A 27027-nucleotide genomic window follows, 5' to 3' on the forward strand; every position below is an offset into this window, starting at 1 on the left:
TATTGTTTAAATTCCATTTTTATTTTCTCAATATAAAAATACTTATTTACAGGAAATAAATATATTTCAAACAGACAAATAAATTACACAGTGAACTACAGAATGAGCAGGGGGACAAGGGAAAGAGAGAGCGTGAGAACGGAGGATCCTATTTACAGAAGAGAATGGAAAAAAAAATAAAAGGATATTTTTAGCGTGCAGACCCCCAAGGAGGTTTGATTTTAAAAACAGTGAATAGAATATGTATATACACAACACAACTCTCTCATCCCTCCCTTCCGCCACTCGCAGACCATGTGAAAATTAAAAAAAAATATATATATTATACCAAAGCAAAAAAAAAAAAATAAAATTAATGGCATTTGGCAGTGGGGAAAAATAAATCCATGCAAGCCCTGGTCTTGTCTATGGATCTCTGAAATGTTCTCATCTATGTCTCACTGTGGAATGATTGAAGGAGCTGAGGTTATGGAACGGCACGGACACAACAAAAATAAAAATTCTAGAAGGATTGATTGTTCCAGAAGAACGATATAAAATGAGGAGCGTAGAACTGTTAACACATCCTCACATTCATTATCATGCGTCATTTACACAAACACTCAGCAACCAGGCTGAGGCTGCATCACAATTACGTGATCCAAGCAGTCATTTTACATGTGACCCGTGTGGGGAAGAAGGGGTTAAATAGGCAAGGTTTGAGCAGGGGTTTCAGGGAGGGGGACCTAAAATAAAGCCAAACGCTGCCTCCAAGTTAAAAAACTGGATATGTGGAGTCTTACTTTCTTCAGATTTCATAAGCACGCACTCCTATCTCCAATACACAAAGCCATGGAGCTCCTGTGGGACTACAAGAGCCAGCAAACAATAACCAAGTGGGTTGTGTTTTTTTTGTTTTTTTTATATACATATCCTTGCAGTCATACCACAGCAGGCTAAGTTCTAGCTGTTCCTTCCGCAAAGGACTGGTGGTATTAGAAAGCACTGTAAACTTTTAGTGTGAAAATGCTATAGAAAAAAGTAGTGATCTTATTGCCATACACCGGGAAACCTGCTGCAAATCAAGACCGGCAACTAAGTGGTTAAACGATTGATCCCTGCATCGGGATGGACAGGGAGAGTAAACAGGTTGCCGAGTCTTCTGTCGGATATTGCTCTTCTGGCCAAGAATTTCAGGAATAGGAGGAGACTGGTTCCTCTATGGTGGTCCGGATCCAACATCACCCAAGAATGCATCAAATCTTCCAAGATTCACAAATACTGAAGTTATACAAGTCACAGAACTGGGAGAAAATGTGAGAAAAGTACAACGGGATGAAAAGAGAACCATGAAGGTCTTCTCACTTCCATACATCTGCAGTGGAGACAACGGGGGGGAAAGAGAAATTAAGTTTTGGCCACATCCTTCCCCCAAATCTCCAGTCCCTGAGGTAGTACAACATAAAAAGTAGGTAAAAAAAAAAAAACAGTGCAAACTGTGCAGGTGGCAACTTGGGTCGTCAGACAGACGATTCCTCTGGATTAGAGTCCGGCAATGTCTGCCTCTGCTTCAGTTTCCACCTTAGTTCTTCATTTAGGTCCCCAAGTGGTGGGCGCTCCTCGTTTATTCCCCCACCTAGTGTAAGCCGTATGTACCCATTACTGCTGGAGCCCCGGACACCAGACAGCAGCATATGGTTAGGTGAATGAAGAGGTGGGGAAGGAAGTGGTTGACCAGGGATGCCATTGCCAGATGGAGAGGAGGAACCCGTGCTGTTCTGGCACAGCGCGTGGCCTGGGACGATCTTTAGTGATCCATCAGAATAGTAATAGGAGGAAGGATCCCAGAGTTTCTCATCCGAGTCTGCACTGGGCAGGCACTTTGCGATTTTGGGTTGTGAAGGTAACTGGATGGGATACACAAGTGTGTTTTCCAGGGTTTTGGAACCTTTCTCCATCTCATCTTGTAGCTTTCTCCGCAGATAGACTACTGCCAGAAAAAGGGCCAAGCACACGGCTCCAAGAGCGATGACCATCATCCAGACCAAGCCCAAACCATCCATAGGAGCAGAAGACTCCAGAGTCAGAGATGGGGAGGCCACCACATTTAACTGGTAATGTTTCGAAGCAAATTGTGCCCCCTGTTCAACCGAAAAGCAACTGTATGTCCCAGAGTGGTGAACATTAACTCCAAGGATGACCAGAGCCTGGAGCGTGATGTCGTAAAGCACAGAGTCATTATCGTCCTGCCTCAAATCCTGACCATTGTACTTCCATATGGGTTGGGCCAGGTTGGAGGTCAGCTCACAAGGCAGAACCACATTTGTCCCAATGGCCACAGTGAGATTTCTTGAGGAAGGTTTGGCTGAAATAGAAAAATTGAATAAATATGAGAAAATAATTCTTCTTTCCCCAACGAATCCTAAATCTGATGGAAGATACGTACATAATTTCATGTACTGAACTTCACACATGGATGTATCGAAGCTCTCGATGTCCTGGAGCAGAGCATCCCTGCAAGGAAGACAGGAGTGTTAGGCACGAATATGGCCGGGGCTAGACAGCGACGTGTGACAAGTAATACGACCAAAACAACTCTGCAACTTGATATCACACAACTGTTTTAAAGATGTGATTTTGCGGGAAAGCAAAAAAAAAAAAAAAAGGTTGAGTGCAACCTGCGCAGAAATCTATGGCAAACGAGCCGTGTGCAACTTGCAACCAGCGACAGAAAATCCAACACGTGATAAGTTTCCAACGCAATAAGAGACCATAGGAGAGTTGAACGTTAAGTTGCAATGCAATGATTTCAGCTGCAAGCAACGCAAGTCGTCTTGTAGCCCTAGCCGAATATTGCATCTTCAGTGCAGGTTATGGATATACCAGCCCAACTGTCTGACCCAGAGTATGGCCGCTACTCACCCATCTTGTTTATCAGACTCCACGCAGCGGCTGGAGCTCAGATTCCAGGCACAGAAGGGATCCCGGGCAAGGATGCAATCAGCACAGGAGCGATATTTACTGCAGTCCGCCATGGGGAGCCGTACCAGCCCAGATGGAGAGCCAGCAAAGAGAAAAGACTGCAAGAGAAGAGGAAATGTCAGCCCAATCTATAGATAAACAACACAGATAGGCAGGCCGTTTTACCCCCGAGGTATGTGCACATGGGAGGCATTTCTGTGGCAAAAAGAGCAGTGGATTTTGTTGCAGATATTCCATATACAAGGATGAGATTTGAGGCATAAAGCGACATGGTGCGGATTCAAAATCAACATCACTGGTCAATTTACTCAGAATTTTATCGCTCATCTACAACATACCTACTATAGATCCCCTCCAGCCCAGGGGCTGCTCCCCTATGGCACCCCTCCTGCCCAGGGGCCACTCCCCTACGGCGCCCCTCCTGCCCTGTGGCCACTCCCCTACAGCGCCCCTCCTGCCAAGTCTGTGCATTGCAGTTCATGCTCGTACAGTGTTGCATGGACGTCTTCTGCATGAGCCCTTACAATTATAAGTGGCCCTTTGAAGGCAACCATAATTCTGATGTGGACCTCGGTGAAAATAAGCTTGAGACCCCTGTATTAGCCGTACACTTAGAGGGAGACGCCATATCACCAGTAATTGAAAATTCTGGACAAAAAGCTTGCTGGAAGCTTCAGGGACATTAATAAATGTAATCCTTACTTTCTGGGTAGACAGTACCAAGCTGTGGACTGGATATGGCTTGTCAAACATTTGGATTTCCTCAATTAAATGAACACTAGATCCCAAACGTACAGCTTTGTTCAGCCAGCCATTTCCTGAGAAAAAAAAAAGGATTATAAGCATCTTCCAGAACGATCGGAGACACTCCACCGATTGAGACAACTTCAACAAATTGCTGACCTGTCCCGATGAAGAGCACGTCGTACAACTCCCCGCTCAGCCCTGTGGTCCTGTGCACTACAAGAGTTGTGAAATTCACTCCCTTCCTGACCAGCAGAGGGCGGCCTTGGACAGACTGAACGGACTCGTCCATCAGGGGGTGCTTCTTGGCAAAGTTGAGCGTGTTGTCGGGGAGGTCCATCGAGCTGTTCATTCCGTGATGCCGGTGGAAATTTGTGATACACTGGAACATCAAAAAAAAAAAGTTTAAGTCTTGGATTTACAATAACTCCGCAGTGGGGAAAGACTTGCATGTCACGTCCTACAACTAGTGACACTTCCTTGTCTGCTGAGGTCATCACTATGGTATATATTAATAATTTCCATCTCAGTGACTCTCTATGTAAATGGCATCATGGATTCCCTAACTAACTACAATACCCAGGTACAAGGTGCCTAAAGGCATAAGGTAGTGCCGTTAATAATCAGAGGGAGGAATAGATTATACCATGGCGTTCCCGGACTGTTTTGTGCTGAATTTTTTTATTTCTCCAGAAATAGTCCTTTGAGCTTAAGCAATCTTTTCCTGGCTTGGTCTCCAGGGATCAGCCTGAGCCTGCGCAGCCTCGACGTGCGGTTCATGTCAGGTTAGCGGATTGCATTACACACTTAGTATTACTTTAACTGCTCTAAACTTACAGATCCGGGTCGCGGACTGGGCACCGTGTCAGAGTAACGACCCCATTTCTGGGCTTGCTCGCGGTATTCCTTGTAAGGGCCATCAAAGACCTTCTGAATGTCCTGGATGGCGTACTGGCAAACAGCAGAAACGGAAACATCGCCCCTAAAAAACAAAAGACAACGACAGGCAGAGTGTTAGGTCTTTATATGTATGTAATAAACAGCTTCAGCTATAGACTATTACTACAGCCCTATCAGGGAACATGAAGAACCTGCATCTTGTCTTCCTACACAAGTAAAATCACCCATCAGATGGCCAAAGCCAACCGATTTTTGACAGATCTGATGTGTAAAGGGAGGTCCAGTCTCTTCACTGATAGCAGATGTCAAGGAAAAGAAGGATCAGGCATATTGGTTTGCAACATGCTCAATCCTTTGTTCCCAAGACAGTTCACCTGCTGCCAGTCAAGTTGCGGTATGTCTTTCAGCCAACAACTCCTCTCTATCCACTTAAAACACATGAATGCTGAGCGTGTTTGGAGCTCAAAGGGGTTGTTTGGCCTTGGGCTACAAGTCTGCAGTCCTCACATCACACACATTGTGCACTGTGAAGATTCTCGGGCACCGGGAACATCCTCACATCCTGCATACTTCTGACCACATGCAGACTAGATGTGTCCAGCCTCTGTCAATACACTTGCATTGAGTGAGGAGGCACACGTCTAGTCGGCATGTGACCACATGTATGCAAAATAGCATATTAGCGTTCATGAGGCCGCTGCAGGCCTGGAGAATTTTCACAGTGCACGCGATGGGAGGATTCACAAGTCTGCAGTCACTCTAAGGTCGGACAACCCCTTTTTTGATGGACAAGCAACTATACAGCCAATACCAACTACTTTCATATATAAAAATGTGCCGACAGGTTCGCTCTAACTCCGCAATCGTAATGTAAAAAAGATTGAGATGGTTCATTCACTAATTCCATCTCCACAAGGTCTTTGGTATAAGTTCTCCCTAATGACATGGAGGGACAAAAATAGACATCTAGATGTAGGTCACCAACTACTAGAATACAGGTGTAATGATCTGTGTTGCAATACTCTCGATTTATCGCACGTGGACCTGACAATGGGTGTGGGGAAATAATCAATTAACATTTTCTACACTGCCCAAAAACAACAACTAGGTAAAGGGTAGTTTAATATTGTTCCTTGGGTTGTGAGGAATTACCTAGAACAAAAACAAATAATGAATGATCTTTACATCCCTATCTGCAGTATCTCTCAATGCAGAAGTTTTGCGGTGCCCGCATACTCCACCGTTTGTGTTCTATGGTACACCAGGTGCACTTTTTTTTCCCCCCATCGCATGTTACTAAAAGGCTCACCAGCGTGCCTGAAAGACGGCGTAGAACTGCGTAGATCGCCACTGATCCGTCCGCAGGGTAAACACAGACTGTAAAAGGTTAAAGTGAAGCTGAAGCTCTGGAATGGAGCACACTAGTCGAGCCTTCAAGAAACTGGTCCACTTCCTTTGTAGAGTTCGAGCCCCTCCTAAGTCTCCCTGAAAGGGAATTAGAATATGGCATAAGAAACATCTTAATAAACCGGAGGCCACAATAGGAAGAAGTTTTTAAAATGAATGATCCATATGGCAGAGCTATCGTACATCAGCATCAGTATTACACAGCAGGAGAGGCACTTCAGGTCACTGCTAATGGATCTCCATTTCCATTCACTCCCGTTATGGGGGAAGGGACGTCACAGCCGCTGCATTAGGAAATTGAATGGAAGGAGTCGATAATATAATTTTCATTCTAGAAGGTTTGTAATGACGTAATGGGGGGGATGGACGGAGCTGGTTATAGTCACAGAGGACATAAATATTACAGAAGGATAAAAAAGTAATAAACAGAATGTAATAAAGATGTGACCGGGACCAGCAAACAAAACGAAATGGCCAGCAAAGGTCACCAACCTTACAGATGCGGGCCACCCGGGACACCACCTGCTCGCTATAGCAGTCATATTCCAGGGCTCGTTCAGTGAAGAAGAAATAGATCTTGTCATCGTCGCCCATCTTATTATCCATGCTCTCCGGCATGTGAGCGGAGCCCACAAACTTGGCCTCTACAAGGTGAAAAGCGACATATTGTGAGATTGTGTGCAAGGGAATAAAAGTAATAGAAAGGCAACTAATGTCCATGTACATGCCACGCCATTTATAGCATATCCGCCGTACACATCATAAAAGACTAATCAATGCGGGGCCAAGTCATGTGGACATGCCAGAGATGTCCATGGCGCCATATGGGAAGGAAGGAAGGAAGGAAGGAAGGAAGGAAGGAAGGAAGGAAGGAAGGAAGGAAGGAAGGAAGGAAGGAAGGAAGGAAGGAAGGAAGGAAGGAAGGAAGGAAGGAAGGAAGGAAGGAAGGAAGGAAGGAAGGAAGGAAGGAAGGAAGGAAGGAAGGAAGGAAGGAAGGAAGGAAGGAAGGAAGGAAGGAAGGCTACTAGAACCATTTCTACACCAGAAAAAAAAAAAAAAAAAAAAAGTGTGAATCCAATGATATCATGGCCCCATAATCTTACTCACCATTCAGCCATGTGGCCAGGTATTCTGTCTTTATACTGTTATGCTGCCCCATACTCCGTTGAATCACCGGCTCTGTGCCCAAGAAGTTGAATAATGTAGCAGAGTACAAAATCCCATCTAAAATAGAAATAATGGGCACTTACTATATATAACTCTGCCTTACTAGTCCTCCCCGCAACACAGTCTGGAAGGAAATTCAGGAACTATTTACTCACCGACGACAAGCCCCGTGTGGCCTGTGGACGGATCATATGGACATTTTCCCCTTCCATCCTCTAAGTTGACACTATCCAGCATGAACGTTGACAGCTCCTGGGCAGGAGGAAAGCATGGCTTGTCAGGAGGCAGCCTGGCATTGAGCACACTTATTCTCTAGATGGAATGCATCTCTAACAGACACTTATTAATCAATACCACAAGGATATTGGCTGCCAGCCCTGCGTGCAGGGTTCATGACTGGATTCAAGTAGGGGTTTTTCCAGGAAAGTTATACCATTACACAGTAAACTCTGCTCAGCCAGCGTTAGAATCCAAAGAATTGGTTTTTCAGATTCTAAGATGGCAGCAGAGAAGACGACACCGTATCTCAGCCCCTCTAAGATGTATGTCCCACTTGAGTATTCATGAATATCATGGTCATCCTTATTACAATTATTTCGCTTTGTGTACAGACATCAAGCAATAGAGACCCGAATGTGGATATTGTCCGATAACCTTAGTGCACAGGTTTGTTTTATTACATATAATGGCATCAAAAGTTACATTACCTCGTTTTTATTATAAACTTTATGCAATTATGCATCTTGAAATAATCCAAGGATGCAAAAATAAGCTACTATTTCTTGAATTTTTTCTCCCCCAAAAATGGGTTTTGGCTAGCATACATAATGTGTATGCGCGCCATACACAGATTAGGCAATGCCTGGTCTCGGGGAGAGAATACCACATCACTTCTTAGAGACCTTGATAATCTAGGACATTTCTTTCTCTCTACAGACGTAAAACTTACTAGATAAGCACACTTGGGCTGGAAGGCGTAGGTCCCGCAGGTTAGAAGATGGGTTTCATTATACTTCTGAAGTATACGGATGTAATTGAAACACTCCGTCTGCAAGGGATAATGACAACGTTAAAAAGTTTAAGAGGTTGTCCATTACTTTAACATTAATGACCTATTTTTAGGCTAGGTCATCAATTTCTGATCGGTGGAGGTGGACACCCGGCACTCCTGCGGATCAGCAGGTCTAGGTGCCCAGTTATGGAGCTGCTCTGTCTGCTGATAGTGGTTGCGGCCGGTACCACCCCCCCATTGATTTGAATAGGGGGCAAGTGTGCAGTACCCTGCAGCGGCCACCATACAGTAGACGGAGCAGCTCCATAACTGGGCACCTAGAACAGCTGATCCGCGGGAGTGCCGGGTGTCCACCTCCACCGATCAGACATTGAGGACCTATCCTTCGGATACGCTATCGATGTTAACTTAGTGGACAACCTCTTTATGAGAGAAGGTGTTCATCATAAGAAGGGACGGGAAAAAAACGTCATCTCCTATTTCTATTTTACCTGATTGCTCTTTCCTTTATTCACACACTCCAGCTTCCTTTCCCCGGGGGCTTCCCATATAATCTAATAGGGTACAGACGAACATTATATAAGTTACATTTCACATATGAATATATATATATATATAGATTTCAATAGTAAAATCTGTAGATATAATAAACCTACGGGTGGCCTCAGCTCCTTTCCAATGTTGTCAATGTCCAGGGAAAATACGATTTCCCGTGCACCTACATAGAGCGCCCCCCGACTTTCATCCAGCGTCAAAGTTAGGTAGTGGGAGATGCCACCGCGCCAGGACTGGCGATTTTCAGAGAATCCTAAAAGACGTGTAAATAATGGATGTTAACAAGAAAATACACTACTAGATGCACGCCATCTTCCATTCAGGCTTCTCTCAGCCATGTCGTCTATTGGTCACACGGGGGTAGACGAGGTATAATTACACCATGACATCACCTCCCCGAGGAACATGAACTGCAAAAAAACAGGTGACATCAGCCCGAGCCAGGAGGATCACACCGAGGCACCGTGTCACCAGCTTTCCTTTGTCTGCCGGCACTCTTCAGGAAAATTTGGCAGAGTAGGGTGAAGTAGTAATACGTGGTCTCACCTGAATACCGCACTGTTTTGCGTGGTATCTGATTCCATGCTTTGACTTCGATGCTTATTAAAAGGGCCAAAATACATAACCACCGTGGAATCATCACCTCGTCCGGTCCTCCGACCTACAGTCTGGGAGTCTACAAAAGAGGGAGCGTGCGTTAGAGGGACACGAGGGTCACATTCACATACAACGTGTATAGAGTTCAGCCAAGGTATTAGGAAGTTCAGCTCCATACGATCTATATATTTGTCATTAGTTTAAATCCTCCTACCGCCCCTCCTTAAAATCTAGAAAATCCACCTCAATCTATTTTCCAGACTGCTGAATCCATTATAGCAAGAAAGAAAACCCTTCAGCTTCTCATATTCTAGCACTGGGTGCATGTACTTTACTGATGGATGCAACACGTCACTTTAGGGTCCCATATTAACTGGCTGTGGGACCCCACTATGGCACGAGCAGGAGCAAGAGGTCAGGAAGGCCAAATAACAATTAAGCATTGACCAAACTTCCCTCTAGTCCTCCATTATTCATAGCAATCGACAATAGCCCCTCACCACTAATATGCCCCCATTTACATGCTGGAAGGCTGTTTTTTTAAAAAAAAATTATTATATATATATATATATATATATATATATATATATATATATATATATATATATATATATATATATATATATATATATATATATATATATATATATATATATTTATATATTTTATAAGCATTAAGGCAAACATTGGCCGAACCCGCCAATATCAATGGGCTCAGCTGACAGTCTAATGGGTGTGGGGGCCTCCCAACCCTCCAATTTCAGACTGCCAATTCATTTGTTCTCAGTGAGTTAACTAGATACATATACAGCAATGCAGAATATTTCCCTAAACTCCCCGTACTCATCATGATTAAATTATTTAATGATTCATTTCAAACTGGACCTTTCATTGAGCTCCTCCTCCACTGATTCTGGAACATTTTTCATTTTTCTTCTGTGCCCCTCTGTTCCAAAGTTATGCCCCTCAGAAATATATATAAAAAATTTTCCCCTTCAACCAACTGGGCGTATACCACAACACATATTTGCCTTTACTGCTCTGATGCTGGCCAATCAAAACACGGCCACGCCCACATACATTCTGTGGTGTACACCTAGTTGGTTGAAGAGAAAATTTTAGATCTATATTTTTGTGGGGCATAACGTTGGAAAGGAGGGGCACAGAAGAAAAAGAAAACAAGTTCCAGAATCAGCGAAGCAGGGGCAATTGAAGGAGGCACTCAGTTTAAATTTTATAAAAATACATTTAAAGAAATTTTCTTGGGGTTTAATTTGCAGGTTAATAGTGTTCTGAACCTCCCTGGTGCCGGCACTTAGACCCCCGATGCCAGGAGGAAATAAACTTTATTCCTCCCCGTAGTGTTTGGGTTCAGTCACGGGGGTGACTGACACTGACTGATAACAGCTCATCATTAGGGCTGGATGTCAGTCAGTGCTGGTGGTGGGATTACAGCCGCACTCTCTATACACTGTGCAGTTACTGAACCCACAGCGGCACAACGTCTGTTCCCGGTAGTGTTGCAGTTTCTGTAACGGACGTGGTGCCGGCGCGGGTTCAGTCACTGCACAGTGTATAGAGAGTGCGGCTGTAATCCCACCACCAGCACTGACTGACAGCAGCACATCATTAGGGCTGGATATCAGTCAGTGTCAGTTACCTCTGTGACTGAACCCAAACACTACCGGGAAGAATAAAAGTTAATTTCCTCCTGGCAGTGGGGCTCTCAACAAGGCAGGTTCAGGACGTCATTAACCCTTTATCTGCAGGCTAATAGCGTTTTGGGGTTTTTTTTCCCCTTCACGTGACAGGTTCCCTTTAAGTACATTACATAATCAAAAATCAGTATTCCCAAACACTTAGAGAATGGTTGTCCAGGGTTAGACAACAAGGGCTTATACCTTATTGTAGCACCGCCACTTATGGTTCCAGTGAATATTATCATTCAAAATATAGAGCAAATAATATACAGAATAATGACCAGCGTTCCAGCATTTGGATGCCTTGAGATTAAGGGATGGTCTCAGGATGTTACAAAGTACCGATCGAATATATACAATTATTGGGCAGACAGCTCTTCCTTCTGACCCCATCATACAGATGACTCAGCCAAGCATATATGATTGGGGAGAGGGAAGTCAACCCGATCCACTTTTCCCCTTTTTGGGGGGAGGGTCAGGTCACCCCCGATACAATATTAGAGTACGCTATAAAAAGTCAATGGTGGCTACTGGACAATGTCAATATCTGCAAGTTCAGGTGGACTTTTCTTGCTCAAACCTACTGCCTCCCCTAATCAGGTACCAGACATGTATGTATGGATAGGGGGTGAAGAAATGTTATTAGGGTGCTGGTTCTGATAATTGGTGATTCAACCAAAATCTCATGTCTAAGCCCCAAACTTGGTTTCCATTAGGGAACCATGGGAGGGGTATGAAGTTTGACAATTTTGGATGAAGAACTTCTACACGCTAATGCTGGTATGGAGGCCACGTTCATATAAAGATGATATGGATGCCAGTACAGAAATGTTGAGGTCTAACGAGAGATCTCTCCACGCTCCAAAGCGGCCGGGCTCTGAACTTGGTGGGAGTGAATATAAGACCACAAGCTTGGCATGAGTTGCGAAAGTGAATTAGTCACTGGAAAGCGGCTTAATCCACTCTGGAGGATCTGCACACGTCCACATTTTCCCCCAACACACTTGTGTATACATAACATTAACATGTAGGTCATTACTAGCATAGATTGTGCGGGGAGGAGAAGAAAAGGCGCTTACCATCCGAGATAAGTGGATTACGATGCCATGCGTGCCCACCGTACACAACGATACACTGGATATTACCCGCCCTTACGTTGTATAATGAAGCATTTCTGCCGCTCGGCAGCTGCACAATATGGATTAATCCATGATATTTCTGTATTAAATTACAGATCTGAGACATTGACCCGTTTTGAGAAGGTCATGACTATGAAGTTGCTGAATCTTCGCAGTAGCAGGAAAGAGTTAACAGAGCTACTTGATATACTGTACAAAATCAAGAAAAGAAAAAAACTGAAAAAAAATAAAAAATTCATCGTGCTGTGCCAAAATTGTGGAGGAGGATGGAGCGGTAGAAAGGGACGAGGGTGGGAGTGTAGACAGGATACACTTCCTGGGATTGGAGCAAGGAGGCCGCAGAAAGACACTTCCTCCTGTAAGAAACACAGGTCCATCCGATCCTGCCCTTCCTCTGTTATGGCCCAAATATACAATGAAGGGGTCCGGGGGCGACGCGAACAGGAACGCTTCCTGCAAATAAGGAATCCGAATTGCGGATTTCTGCCTGTCTGAGGCAAAATAGGAAATGCTTGGCTTTGTAGTCTCAAAAGTTAAAAGGATGCTTGCATTAATCAGGAAGAGGATGGATTCTGCTAAGTTTAAAAGAGTCAGTACTGACCCAATAATCTGCGCTGCAATACCAGACATGGCCACTTAAGAAGAGAGGAGCTGTTTTAACTTGGCCGACAGAGCCTAGGCATCTTCATCTGCAAATATTAGCCATGGGAGAAGATCAGAGCACCATTTAGTTCCAACACATAACCTTTTATGTTCACACAAAGCTAATTTGCTGCAGAAAATTTCTACTGCAAATTCAGATTAAAAAAAAAAAAAAAAGCAAAAAGCAAAGAAACTCATCATAATCTTTTGACGATCCTGTGCCAACACCATACTGGTTCACACTGTATTCTGCCCCAAGTGTCGACAGGTCATCACATGTGATCGGCTGCAGCAGTCTCATGTCCAAGTGGCATATGATCGCTGGCCTAAGAAATGATCATTTTCAGCAGCAGCTTTCTCTATGTACACAGGGGATGTGCTGCCGGCTGTACAAGGACCAGATGACTGGATTATCAGGGCCTTTAAATCGAGTGCTGAACAACTTGTTAGAACGTCAGTTGGTGCTCGTTATGGCAGGAATCTGCCGTGTAAAAGCACAGGAATATCCACATCGTGTAAAAGCACAGGAATATCCACATCATCTCTGACCAGTTCAGTCGGTTTTTGCTGCCATGGACTCATTCGCATTAAACCAGAAGAAAAGCTAATATATTTTTTTTACTGCCTGTTTCAGTGGAAATAATAAACATTAGTCATAAAAGGCAGTACGATATCCCTTTAAATGTCTGCTGCCATAATGGTTTCCGTACAAATAATCCACTCGTATAAAATATTCATAGACACTGAGCTGGGTTAAACAGGAATGTTACTACATACAGGGAGCCAACATCAACCGGCTCCTCAGATCTAGCACATTGTATATTCTGATTAAAATCGGCGTGCAGTGGGTACGGCGTGGATCACCTGGAAGCCCACAGACACCAAAACCTGCTGATCTTAGCACAGATTTGCACAAAAAAAAAAAGTTAAAATTCAAGCTCCAGATCTAACAATCCACACCTCATATAAGTGATCAATGGATTTATCACTGAGGTGTTTTAACCCAATGTGTGAACTCAGCCTACAAATGAGCTCCAAGAGGAAGCAAACAACCACCCATCCTTGTAGAAAGAAAAAAATACAATACAAAAAACATGGCCATTCAGTTCTTGGTGGTATTTCTGGATCTAAGGTGTGAGCGTACGTCGGGGGGGGGATAGGGCTTTGTCTTCATCGGGTTCCATTGCAGACAGTAAAGGCCAGGAGGCAGCTTACTGTAACAGAAACCTCCCTAGAGGGAGAGGAGCTCCACACTCCAGATCAGTTTTTCCAATGTGTGCGGAAGTGGAGAACGTTCTATTACAGCAGTATTTATAGTTCTGGAAAACGTGATGAAAATAATAAATTACTAGAAAAGCAGCTAATCATATGGACGGTACTGTTATGCCGTGACCGGATCCACTGCCGTTCACACACACTATGGCCTCGATTCATCAGAGTTTTCCACAAGAAATTGTAGTGGCACAGTGGTTAGCACCGTAGCCTTTCAGAGATGGGGTCCTGGGTTCAAATCCCACTAAGAACAACATTTACAAGGCGTTTGTATGTTCTCCCCGTGTTCACATGGGTTTCCTCCAGTTTCGTCCACAATCCACAGACATACTTATAAGTAATGTAGATTGTGAGCCCCAATGGGGACAGTGATAATATCTGTAAAGCGCTGTGGGAGTAATGGCGCTATATAAGCGAGTAACAAATAAATCTTCAGGCATCATGCTCTTAGAGCAGGAGGAGAAGAGCAGATTGATATACTGAATCTTTTCTCTCAAAGCTATATAACCCAAGTTTTACTCATTTAATCATCTGTTCTTGCTCTAATTTTGAGTCCAGTGGGCGGTCCCATCAGCGACTGACCGCTAACTCTGGAAGCACACTTCTAGAAAGAAAGCTGTCAGTCACTGATAGGACCACCCACTGGACTCAAAATAAGAAAGAACATATACAGGTGCATCTCACTAAATTAGAATATCATCACAAAGTAAATTTATTTTAGTTCTTCAATGCAAAAAGTGAAACTCATTATATAGAGGCATTACACAGAGTGATCTATTTCAAGTGTTTATTTCTGTTAATGATTATGGCTTACAGCCAATGAAACACAGAAGTCATTATCTCAGTAAATTAGAATAATTAACAACAAAAAAAAAAAACACATGGAAAGGCTTCCCAAGCGTTTAAAAAGGTCCCTTAGTCTGTTTCAGTAGGCTCCACAATCATGGGGAAGACTGCTGACTTGACAGATGTCCAGAAGGCAGTCATTGACACACTCCACAAGGTCCCAGAGTTCCAGTTTTCATTTGGAAATCAAGGCCCCAGAGTCTGGAGGAAGAGTGGAGAGGCCACAATCCAAGCTGCTGGAGGTCTAGTGTGAAGTCTCCACAATCAGGGATGGTTTGGGGAGTCATGTCATCTGCTGGTGTAGGTCCACTGTGTTTTATCAACACCAAAGTCAGCGCAGCCGTCTACCAGGAAATTTTAGAGCACTTCATGCTTCCCTCTGCCGACAAGCTTTTTGGAGATGGAAATTTCATTCTCCAGCAGGACTTGGCCCCTGTCCACACTGCCAAAAGTACCAATACCTGGTTTACACACAACAGTATCACTGTGCTTGATTGACAGCAAACTCGTCTGACCTTAACCCCATAGAGAATCTATTATAGAGAATCTATGGGGTATTGTCAAGAGGAAGATGAGAGACACCAGACCCAACAATGCAGACGAGCTGAAGGCTGCTATCAAAGCAACCTGGGCTTCCATAACACCTCAGCAGTGCCACAGGCTGATCGCCTCCATGCCACATTGCCGCATTGATGCAGTAATTGATGCAAAAGGAGCCCCGACCAAGTATTGAGGGCATTTACTGAACAGACATTTCAGTAGGACATTTCGCATTTTAAAATCATTTTTCAAGCTGTTGCTATAAAATATTCTAATTTACTGAGATGACTTTTGTGTTTTCATTGGCTGTAAGCCATAATCATCAACATTAACAGAAATAAACACTTGCAATAGATCACTCTGTTTGTAATGACTCTATATAATATAGGAGTTTCACTTTTTGTATTGAAGAATTGAAATAAATACAATTTTTGATGATATTCTAATTTAGTGAGATGCCCCTATAGTAAAGTAGGTTGAAGACTAAGGTCCATCAAGTTCAACCTTCCTCCCCTAATTGTACTCCCTACACCAACACTACACTAACTTACTATCTAACTGGGACTAGGCCTGAGTAAAACTCAGGTTATACGGAATCTTTTCTCCCAAAACTATATATAAATCTGCTCTTCTCCTCCTGCTCCAGAACATGGTGCCTGGTAGTTGGACTGCATTTTCATGGTGCCGGTTTCCCTTTAAAGCTGGCGTACAAAACTCCTACCTTAATGAATCGGAGCCTATGATTTGTGGCCATGTTTTGTTACTGCAGTGAAAAGGCCGTGGTCCTCCACCAAGCACCTACCCTAATGACTGCCATCAATAGTAAAAACCCTAGGGTGTGTGACATTAAACAATCATGCGGATGACGTTTTACCAAAATTCCAGTCAGTAATCCAACTGAAGGGCCCTGGAGCCTCCTAATGGAGCATTTACACCAGACGATGCAAAGCACTAAATCACCTCTGATCGGCAATCGATAAATAGGCAGAGCACAATTCAGATGTGGAAACTAATACATTGTTCAGTGCACATGTGATGCCAAGAACAGTGGCAGCCTATGCCCTGTTTACACAAGAGGTTGTGTTGCTGAGAACTATGATCTTTTAGGCAAGCAAAAAAATATAATTTCACCTGACGAACGTGCGTTTTGCTCGTTCAAGTAATTGTCAGCCTCTTTAGACTGTACATCAGGCGTTCCCGATAATATTGTAATGTAAATGCACCTTAAGCCTAAAATGGCTGATTACTGGGAACAAGAATACTTATCATGTACATCGGCAGCCTGTTTACACCACACAATCAGGAAATGAGCCTTCTAGGAATACTTGTTGATATATATATCTAGCATCAATTTTCCTCAGAAGGCTGGTGGGAAACCAAGACTGATGAAGGTTTCCCAAGCTTCTCCAAACAGTCCATGAACAATATCAGAGCGCAGTCCATTTTTTTTACTGACCTATAGATTTGCATTGGTGAAGGTGATCCGAAAACAGAGTCTGCAAGAATACAAGGAATTGTGAACAGCGCCATCGACCAGAATAATTAAGGGCACAACACGTGAAAAACATGGATAAAACTCGGGACGTTTGAATGACCCTTAGGCGGTATTCTTACAGAGTTTTTGGTGTGGATCCACTTCCAAATCCTCCTCAAAGGCTTAGAAAGCTCATCCTATTCATTTGTCAGGTAAAATGATCTTTTGGTTTGCTGAAAAGAGTCACTCAGCAGCTCATCCTGTGTAAACAGCACCTGCGCTGCCGAGTACAATGGTAGCCTATGCGCACAGAACTATTACCGATTGTTCTGTGCGCATATTAAAAGAAGGTCGCGTCTGTCTAAACAGGCTTTTAAGCCACCACTGATAAGAAAACAAGTAGCTGATCGGCGGTCATTAAGTGTCGAAAGTCGGTGATATAAGCCCACCTTTAGACTCTACAAGCATTAACTTCTGAGGACCCCAATTACTCAGGTCTCGGATATGTACAGGGGCTTGGAAGAAACTCACACCAACATTTTGCCAAACCCAAGATATCGATTCAGCAGAGCCGAGTGTGACACCTGGTTCAACTCATAAGTAACCAAAGAGTCCGATGACAAATTCATCTCTGCTATATCTATGTCAAGAGCTTAGACCGGTCTCGCTTTTCCAGTACTGCAAACTGAGAATATTTCCATATATTATACACCAAGTCTATCCTCAACACAACCAGCCAGGAAGAGGGTGTAGCGCCCAGGGCGACACTTTCACTCCGCACTCCGATTATCACCCGTTGATTGAGTTATTTGTAGACGACTCTCCCATATAATTAATAGAGGATTTCACCCCGCAGAGTAAAACACGAGACCGATGGCTCAAGGAGAGACGGGAGAGGACTCTGCACAGTGTCATACGGGTAAACAAGAAGTTTGAAAGGATCTGTGTACGAGGATGACTATTATTACACATTATCACCATTTACAATAAACATTGCACCTAAAACCCCATACAGACAATAGCGGCCATTATTCCACCACAGCAATAATCTCCTAGGGTGTGGTTCCCCATTATACCTGCTGATCGTGAAGACGTGAAATAAAGGCTTTCATCGCAGAGCTTGTGCGTAAGCATAACAGTATCTCTGCTGGAGAGCAAAGCATGGCGGAATAAATGTGCACTTAGTCATGGTGCTACAGACCGCCTCCGCTGAGCCAAGCAGTGGGGGAGAAGGGAGCACATAGGACCGCTCTCTCCCCCAACTGGCTCATAATATAGGAACGGTTGGTCAAAAGCTCCTGCGTTGTCCAAGAGCCGATGTGGCTTATCTCCAGTGAGCAACAGACCGGATCCTTATCTCCCTCGATATCATCTATGTGGGGAGACTTGGGAGGTTCCCATACACATTAAACCATTGGTCGATGCCACCTTTATAGGCAGGTTTGGCCAACTTTTGTCTACTGTGAATGGGGGGCCTTTACCCATGACAAGACATCTCTAAACGTACTTATTTGCCCAGAGAACCAAATGATCAGGCATGTTGTAACCTAATATGCCTAACCTTTCTTCCCTACCTCAACCCTTAAAACCCCCACTCTCCCCATCGACATCTGCAAGGGGATAGTTAGGACACCCCCATACACTTTATAGTGGTCATTCGGATAACAGCAATCTTACCCAACTTCCCCATACACAGGAACGCTCATCTTAACAATGCCTTTTCTCGACACCTAACAAAAGGATCAGTTGTGGAAATTTAACAGGTCGACTCCTTCTCTCCTACAAACCCCATACATTATAGATGGTTGGCTGACTTAGAGTGTATATGGGGGTCTCTAGCTGGTCAGCCAGTCCCACCAAAATCCACGAGTTCAGGGAACATTTAGTGTCTGTTTACACTGGCGTCATGGTGGATCTGTACAATATATCTCACACACGACTCTCCCCAAGAGATTATGAAGGAGATATGGAATAAGGATCGGGAACGAAGAATTTTAACTCCCAATCCTTTTTGTTTTCGCAGGAGGAAGCCATCGCCAGAGGTATTTGGCAGCAGCTTACTCCGCTCTTCTCCTGAAAAACACATGAACATTTGGTGGAGCCGATTGTACATGTTTATGGGGGAGTCAGGAGAGAGATCGCTTTCTTTAAAAGGAAATCTGGCAGTCAAAAAACACGTATGTAAGTATTAAGTAATAATTAGTTTTCTTAAAATAACTATCAATTTACTGAGATGTGATATTCTCCGCCATGTTTAAAAAGGAAGTGCTGCCATTTTGATGGTAGCTTCTTTGAAAATGGATGGTAAAGTATTTTATTAGGTCATGAAAATTTACCCAAAAAAAAATAAAAAAGTGTTAAAAGTCCAAGTGTGATATAATAAGGGGTGAAACTCTGCACTTCACTATAAAGTGGGGGACAGCAGCAAAAAGCTCATGTAGATGTCTTAAGTAGGCTACAATACACATCAGGAACAGGTTTAGCAGACACTCAGGTCCAATATTACAGGATTTCCACCTTATCAATGGCTGTAGTCTCCTCCACCCATTATCCATTAACAATGCACCCCTCCCCCATCTCAATAGCTGCAAATTGCAGACCATCCAGAACCCAAGGCAAAGCCAGCTGAGGAGGAAGCTGGTCAGACCCAAGTGCCAGGCAATCGCCAGCTGTGACCCCCCACTTCAGACACACGACAAACCGACATCCTCAATAAGGAGACATCTCATAACAGTAAGGAATCTGACACGAGGGCTGCAAGGACTGACGTCAGCCCTGCAGATGCAAGAGGGACAATACAGGCGGCAGGTGACGGACATACAGGACATACACACCCCACCCCGTATCCAGCATCAGAGCCCAAACGTCATAATATACATCATTTGACACTGTACTGACATCTCGGAAGACAGAGGCCTCCATGTACAGATTTTCATATAATAAGTCCTACTAATCTGGCTACCAAAAAGGCAAATTGGCTTCCAAAACAATCTACATGGCCTCGAAAGTGACCCAATGATGAGAAGTCAAAGGGCTATTCCCATCTAATAATGTTATGGCATATTGCTAGGATAAGCCATCACCTAAATAGTTGGGGTCTAAGCTTTGGGACCCCAACAGTCCCGAAGTAGCTATCTGGATTTTGCCTGCAAAAAAAGTCACTTTTCAGGACTGTGCTTTAGTCCTTGATGGCTGGGATCAAGCACTGGAGGGGGTCCCAGCAGGAAGACCCCCACTGATCAGGAAGTGATGATGCATCCTGCGGCGGAAAAAATCCCTTTATATGAAAAATCCACCTTGTAGATCCGTTAGCGCTAAAAGGAAATGGAGTTTCCTGTGTTAATTACTCATTACTGTAGATTTCAGGCTCCCGAATGAATATTTGTTTCAGCCTGTGTATTTTTTTTTTCTTTAGTGCGTCACATTGTAGTAATACAAGCACCGGCTAAGGTGTTGCCATCAATTATCCTGTATTTTTATTTTTTTTTTTTGTGTTAGTGCCAAATTTCCAAATTTTGTAATTTATACCTCAGATTGGTACAATCGACAGTACCATCTATGCAATAATTTAATAAGTGAGGTGTCCGTTTCTGGAACTTCCACCATTGTGGACAGAGGGTTTTCTTCTCCCCCATTGATCAACCCAGAGAAGGAGTCGAAATGAGTGCAGCTATCACCATAGCATATATACACATAGGAGTCAAGAGATGGCTGGTGGGGCCACACAGAATGGCATCATCTTGGGACGCAGGTTGTGCACCCCAACGGCCGCTCTGAAGCTGCCTGGATCTAGGCCAGCTGCAGACCCCCTAGTTCTTCTTCCATGCAGCAGAACCAAAGCCGCTTCAGCTTGCAGCATGGCAGAGCACCCAGTTCGGACCAGCAGAGTGACCATGCCACTGGTGCAAACGGTCAATCATAAGGGCTGTAAACCACTCCCAAACAGCAAAAACCAGGGGAGCAGGAAGGAGCACTTACGACGACACATCTTCGGAACACCCCTTTAAAATTTTGACAAAGGCAATAAGTGCATGTGTGCGCACGTCTATATATACACACACACGATTCATTTTTGTCGTTTCCCCCAATTTTGGGGAAAATAATTTATCACACTTCTTTTAATCAACCAAAGATCAGGCAAGAAACCTGATGAAATGGAGGGGAGGTCCACATCCATGTATATGGTCAAACATCCATGGACCATACCAAAAATCCAGCACAGGGAGGTGAAGTGTACTCCTAGTAATAAAGAGATATGGCACCTATAGAAACAAGCAAGACACAGTATGAGAATATACTATGGTGGTGCCTTCTCGTAATTTTTCTCTTTACACGTTTTTATAGATATGGCACCAAACTCATGGAATAACTGAGGAATCGCACCGACGCAGACCGTAGGTGTCATTCTGCAAGACGCTCATCCATTACCTCCTCCATTCTGTATATTCCTATAGTCCTGTGTTACGGATCCGAAATCTTGAAATGTCATATCTTAAAGCGGACTCCCGGACCCTTGCGAGTATGGCGGTATATACTATATACACGCCGTACACTTATATATGCAATCTTAGATGACTAGTTTCCATACACTGTATGGATCCATACTTCCGGCAGGACGGCAGAGTTATGGCTCTAGATCAATATTGGAGTCTTCCATCCATCGATCTGGAGAATGATCTATTCCGGTTACTTATGTAGAGCGAGATGTTGCTGGGAGCTTCTGTGAATGAACTGGAAAGGAAGAGACATTCTATTTCAGTCTTTTCCATTCAGTCAAAAGTCTCATGTTACACAGGCCGATAAATAGTCCGCAATGAGCACCGATCTGGGAAGGCCATAGGGGCTCATTTCCACGTAACAATGGCCGGGAGGAGGGGTCCTACAATTGGGTCATACCTCTTCATGTCACATCTCCTGTGTACAGGAGACGACCAGAGATAATTTTTTTCACCCACATGAAGCGATTGACGACAGAAGTTTTAAGTCACCGGCAATAATCAGAATAGAACACGTAGGCAACCATCCCCCAATGTAAAAAGCCCTTAAAATGGTTGTCCACCTCCTGAGGAAATTTTCGTCAAGCCCTGCAGCTTACAGAATACTAGCAGTATGCAATGTACACACTGTTAAGATTCAGCTCCTCGTGCCAATTCCAGCGGTTGTCACATATCTGTAAGTATGACATTTGGGTAGTCAGTCACAATCACTTCTCTCAATGTTCTATTGAACACTGTGGTCATGTGACGACCGCTGGAACAGTCAAGGGAATTGAATCCTAACAGAGAGCATATTACACACTTATAGGATTCAGAAAGCTGCTTGGCTTGCCAAAAATTTCCTCAGGGGGTTGTCAACTCCTTTAAGACTGAGATAGCTGATAACAGGGAACAGACTACACAGCAGAGGGAGGGAAGACAAACTTTAGCAATCTCGTGAAGAACCGTACCAGAAAGCAGCATAACAATAATGCCATTAAACCAAGTGTGATTAGGGTTCTAACCACTTGGGACTCAGGATCCTGAAGATGTTGTTCTTTCTAGATCTTTTCAATGGACTGTAGCTCTACTATGAACAAGGCCATGTAGCGAACAAGGGTGAAGCCGGCCATAATAACCCGAGGATACTTTTCCGGGACGTGTGCATGTAGTGAATTTTCAGGACTAAATATCCACCATGTATTATGGTAGCAGCACTGGAAACAAAACTTTGGAGAAAAACTTACAGAGTAAACTACCACCACAGCAGTCTATCAACCTGATCATACACATTAAATCGATTGTTCAGATGACGGCCATATTTCCAGACTCTCCCATAATAGGAACCAGATCTCATGTTCTCTAAGGATGTGTTTGTTTTTTTGGGGGAGTTTTTCTCTCCAAATCTTGCTCAAAAACCCAAAAACTCATTGTGCATATATCCTTAGAGTATGCGCACAGTCTTTTTACTGAGTTTTTTGAGCAGAAATGTTAAGCTTTTGAGGAGGATTTGGAGAGTTTATGAATATAATCCACTACAGGGGTCTGGTAGTGGCTTTCCAAGGTTCTCTCTTCGCTGAATAAAAGGATCGGCCATTGGAATTCAACCGGCTCCTTCCATCCTCCAACATTGTGCGTCAGGGGACAATCAGAATCCCTCCATACACATTAAATGGTCGTTGGATCCCGACAGACTCAGTGGGATCAACAGGTTTATTTCATGTGTAAGGCTGGTCTTTTTAAGCCATATACATCACGCTGAATTTCACACGCAACAAATACGTTGCAGCAACGTCTGCATGGTGCCAATGATCTGAATTGGACAAACAGAAAAGCAACTCCAATCACAATGGTAGTCACTAAAATTATCTTATTATTCCTCAGAAAAGAGTAAATTGCACAAATTAACTTTTTACTCCTTAAGGTCCGACACCACTAAACTCTTAAAAAAGTCCGGAGTAATTTCAGATACACTCAAAGGGGTTCAGGAAAGTAAGATCGGAACAAAAGGACAAGTGAGCTGCAGCAAAAAGGCAGCAATTTTCTTCGCAGCTGCGCCCAAAAAGATGAGGGAAGCGGGAAATTGGAGGATTATCCGCAGCCGGCACAGATTTTTTCATGATTAATAATTCAGATAAAATACCAGTCCCACGTGGCCAATTCTGCATTATTATGAGCGCCCGGCCTGTGCGGGCAAGAGTGAGTCACTCGCCATCTACATCCATACTGTGAACATTATTACAGACGGGCGAGGAGGATACGGTGAGGAACTGATGGATGTAAACTCGCTCCATGGATTTCCCAGAAAACAACGGCATATATCATGGTATAACGTACAGTCTCTGCACCAGGTGGCCCTAGACCGGCCCTACACCCAGGCATGAGGTCATCTAATGGGAACGGAGCAATCTGCCTGACAAAACCCGTTGTATTGACCGGTAACACAAGCCAGAGCGATGGCCGGCCACTGTAATTCGATGATAATTCACCAATGAAGTCATCCCATCTGGAAAATTAGTTACATGATCTGTCATTGAAATCAGATGAGCAGCAGCGCCAATGCCCCCAGCTGCCGGCGTAATAATCGGAGGCCCGAAGCCTGCGGCAGCAAGTGCCCTGTATCTACATCTGCTCTCCGCCAACTCCAGCCTGGCAGAGACGGAATCACTGGAGTTCTGCACAATGCCAGTCTGCCTCTCCTCCGCCACAGCCCTACAGATATAAAGGGGCAGATTAAGAGCCGGCAGCTCAGGTCGGAGCTTGTCGGGAGGAATTATTAGAGTCCCTAAGGCAAAATAAGGCTTCCCACAACTGGCACATTCACACATTACCACCCTGCCAGGCCACAATATGTAAGCCAGCCTCAGTTCTGGGTCAGGTTTTGCAGATACACACAACCCCCCTTTACACATACACGTGCAAACCTCCCCCCTGCATACACTAATCCCCTCCCCCATTACACTATATACAAATCTCTCCCCTCCTCTTTATACTGTCCAGACTTCTGCTAGTCAGCAAGAAATCCTCCCAGCCCCCAACACAGGCACAACTCCACACAAGTGTGCGGCACTGTGCACCCACCACAAGAAGCGACCAGAGACGCGCAACATTGTGCACAGTGCGCCACAATACACACCATCGTGGATACGGCACAAGACAATTATACAACGCGAGCGATACACAATTGTGTCTGATGATAGCATTACTACTAAGGCACAAAGACACAATTGTGTGGGTACACTGCTCAAATTATACTTGTGTCGTATTCATGATTTTGCATCTGTATTGTGTTGTACATTTCAGCACAATACACAAAATTGTGTCTCTGTGCTATAAACTGTCTTGTACAGTAACCACAATGGTCTATTGTGTAGTACACAGAATCTCAACTGTGTGTATAGGTCTCTAGTGTGCAACACAAAACTCAAGCACAATACACACAAAATTGTGTCTGATTATAGCACTATTAGGGCTCATTCACATATCCGATTTTCATGGCTAGCACTCATACCTGTGATTGTAGTATAGGCAAAGTGTACTGCTGGACTTGTATAATTGGGTCTTGTTCCGTGTACACAACGGTGTCCATATTGTGTTCCACATAATTGTGCCTAAGTGTACAAAATACAGACACCATTGTGGATACGGCACAAGACCCAATTTATAGCATTGTGACTCAGGCACAAATCACCGTAGACACTAATTGCTTGTGTGCACAGGGCTCAAGTGTGCAACACAATACAGGCACACCGTTGTGGATGTGGCACAATTACTTGGGCGCAGTTATCACCATAGACACAGTTGTTTATAGGGCTCAAGTGTGCAACACAATACAGACCCATAGGACTATAGAGAAGAGGGCAGTCCCACAAGAGGGCAGCCCGTCCAAGAGCACAAGAGGGCAGCCCCGCAAGCGCACAAGAGGGCAGCCCCGCAAGCGCACAAGAGGGCAGCCCCGCAAGCGCACAAGAGGGCAGCCCCGCAAGCGCACAAGAGGGCAGCCCCGCAAGCGCACAAGAGGGCAGCCCCGCAACGCTTGTATCACTACACAATTGTATAAGTAGTGGGCAGCCCCACAGCTGTTGTATCACTATACAAATGTATAAGTAGTGTGTAACTCAGATACAATCCTGTGCATGTGAACAGTGCTATACATACACATACATACATGCACAGTGCAGCAGCAGCAGCCTATAGAGATGATGCCATAGCCCCACACCTCCATGCATACACTGCCAGGCTCACCTGCTCCCAGAGATCCCTCTCCGATCTAGTGATCCCCTGTGAGTTCCCAGTAATATCCTGTGCAGGCTGCTCTCCCGCTGCTGCTGGATCTCTTTCCTCTGGACACAATTTACAAAGTCCCAGATGCGCTGATTCCAGGGCAAAGTCTCTGCACACAAGTGGCAGGTCCACCCACAATGTCCCCAGGTAGAAGGTATAGCAGTACAGTGATCAGCTCCTCTTGTGCTGCATGTCACTGCCCAGTTCTGATCTCCTGCACTGGATGCACTACAGCCTCAGCCTCAGCCTCCTCCTCCTCAGCTCTTCTCATCCTTCTCCTTAATCCCTGCCCTGTTTTCTGACGTCAGGGAGGGGGATGGGGTGAGATCTGCCTTACTAGACTTTATATATGTATAATGGTTGTATTGTGCTTCAGGATGCAGAGCTGGCTCAGGGTCAGGGAGCACATCACTGATCTGCACAGGCCTGGGGCTGCCCCTCACATATGTCTGCCCAGCTCCCAGCAAGGACACTGACACTTTTTGCTCCTAATTATTCCCCTTTTGGAACCAAATCTTGCTTTAATTTTTCACTCTCTGCAGTCTGATCATGTGTAAGGCGGTGTCACAGCATGAGCGTGTTAGTTACGTTCCCATGTAGCGGAAATGCAGCAGATTTTCTGTCCGGATCTTGCATTTTACATTGCCTGCGTAATACGTGATATTTAAAAATATGATGCAAAAAAATATTTGCAGCGTAAATGGACACTTGTTGCAATTTTTGAATCCGCAGTGTCTCACCTTACACCTCATTCAGACATCAGTGATTTTTCTCTATGTAAAAAAGGAAAAAAACTGACCGATTTTCATCAATTTTTTTTCATACAACAAAAAAATGATCTAAAATTTCTATCACACAGGAAAAACGGACAGCACTAGGACGCCGTCATCGGATAACTCTGTTTTATTTATTTTTTGCAGGCTGCTCAGGCAACAAAAAAAAACTTGCACATGTGAACAACCCCATAGACTATGATGGGTATGTATGTTCTATCCATGAAACCTCGGATAGAACACGTACATGTAACATGGAGGTCTGAATGAGGCCTTATCGGTGGATGTCAGGCTAAGTTCACGTGCATGTCACTGGCTCCGAGTGCAGCGCCCTTTGCCCGTCACCATAGCTGTGTGCGGTCCGTATTACACACTGACTGAACATATTTGGCTTTGATAAAGTAATGTGCGGATTGCATGCGTTTTTGATGCGTTTCGGTCGCAGACGGGCAGTACGTATGCACGTGCGTTTTTTACCTGTACATTTTCCACATCTAATACAAGTCTATGGCAAAAATCTGCAAATAAAACTCATCGTA

The 27027-nt window shown here is 44.3% G+C and overlaps 1 protein-coding gene across 2 annotated transcripts; it reads right to left on the reverse strand.

Annotated features, from left to right (window-relative positions):
• SEMA4C (semaphorin 4C) lies at positions 1–26016 on the reverse strand. 2 transcript variants are annotated; one of them, XM_073653697.1, is made up of 15 exons: positions 25677–26016; positions 9293–9422; positions 8848–8999; positions 8683–8745; positions 8129–8227; positions 7335–7431; positions 7120–7236; positions 6505–6656; positions 5915–6090; positions 4543–4687; positions 3865–4087; positions 3664–3779; positions 2902–3059; positions 2426–2493; positions 1–2344 (listed from the first exon to the last, which is right to left on the reverse strand). In XM_073653697.1, exons 2-15 carry the CDS (start codon positions 9384–9386, stop codon positions 1500–1502), a joined length of 2505 nt encoding a protein of 834 aa, XP_073509798.1. In that variant the 5' UTR covers positions 9387–9422; positions 25677–26016; the 3' UTR covers positions 1–1499. The 2 variants fall into 2 exon arrangements, with proteins under 2 accessions (XP_073509798.1, XP_073509799.1); XM_073653698.1 differs by lacking the exon at positions 25677–26016 and adding an exon at positions 21385–21566.
• Positions 26017–27027: the final 1011 nt, after the last annotated feature.

Source organism: Phyllobates terribilis, unplaced genomic scaffold, assembly GCF_046119375.1.
Source record: "Phyllobates terribilis strain yellow unplaced genomic scaffold, ASM4611937v1 Scaffold_11__3_contigs__length_659146591, whole genome shotgun sequence".
Classification (NCBI taxonomy): domain Eukaryota; kingdom Metazoa; phylum Chordata; class Amphibia; order Anura; family Dendrobatidae; genus Phyllobates; species Phyllobates terribilis.

Coding starts and splice junctions, on each gene's coding strand:
- SEMA4C (XM_073653697.1), bottom strand. CDS start 9,386: ATGATTCCACGGTGGTTATGTATTTTGGCCCTTTTAATAAGCATCGAA. Junction 7,432..8,128: donor AGCCCAAGTGTGCTTATCTA/GTAAGTTTTACG, acceptor CCTCCTGCCCAG/GAGCTGTCAACGTTCATGCT. Junction 4,688..5,914: donor GCCGTCTTTCAGGCACGCTG/GTGAGCCTTTTA, acceptor TTTGTTTTTTAG/GGGCGATGTTTCCGTTTCTG.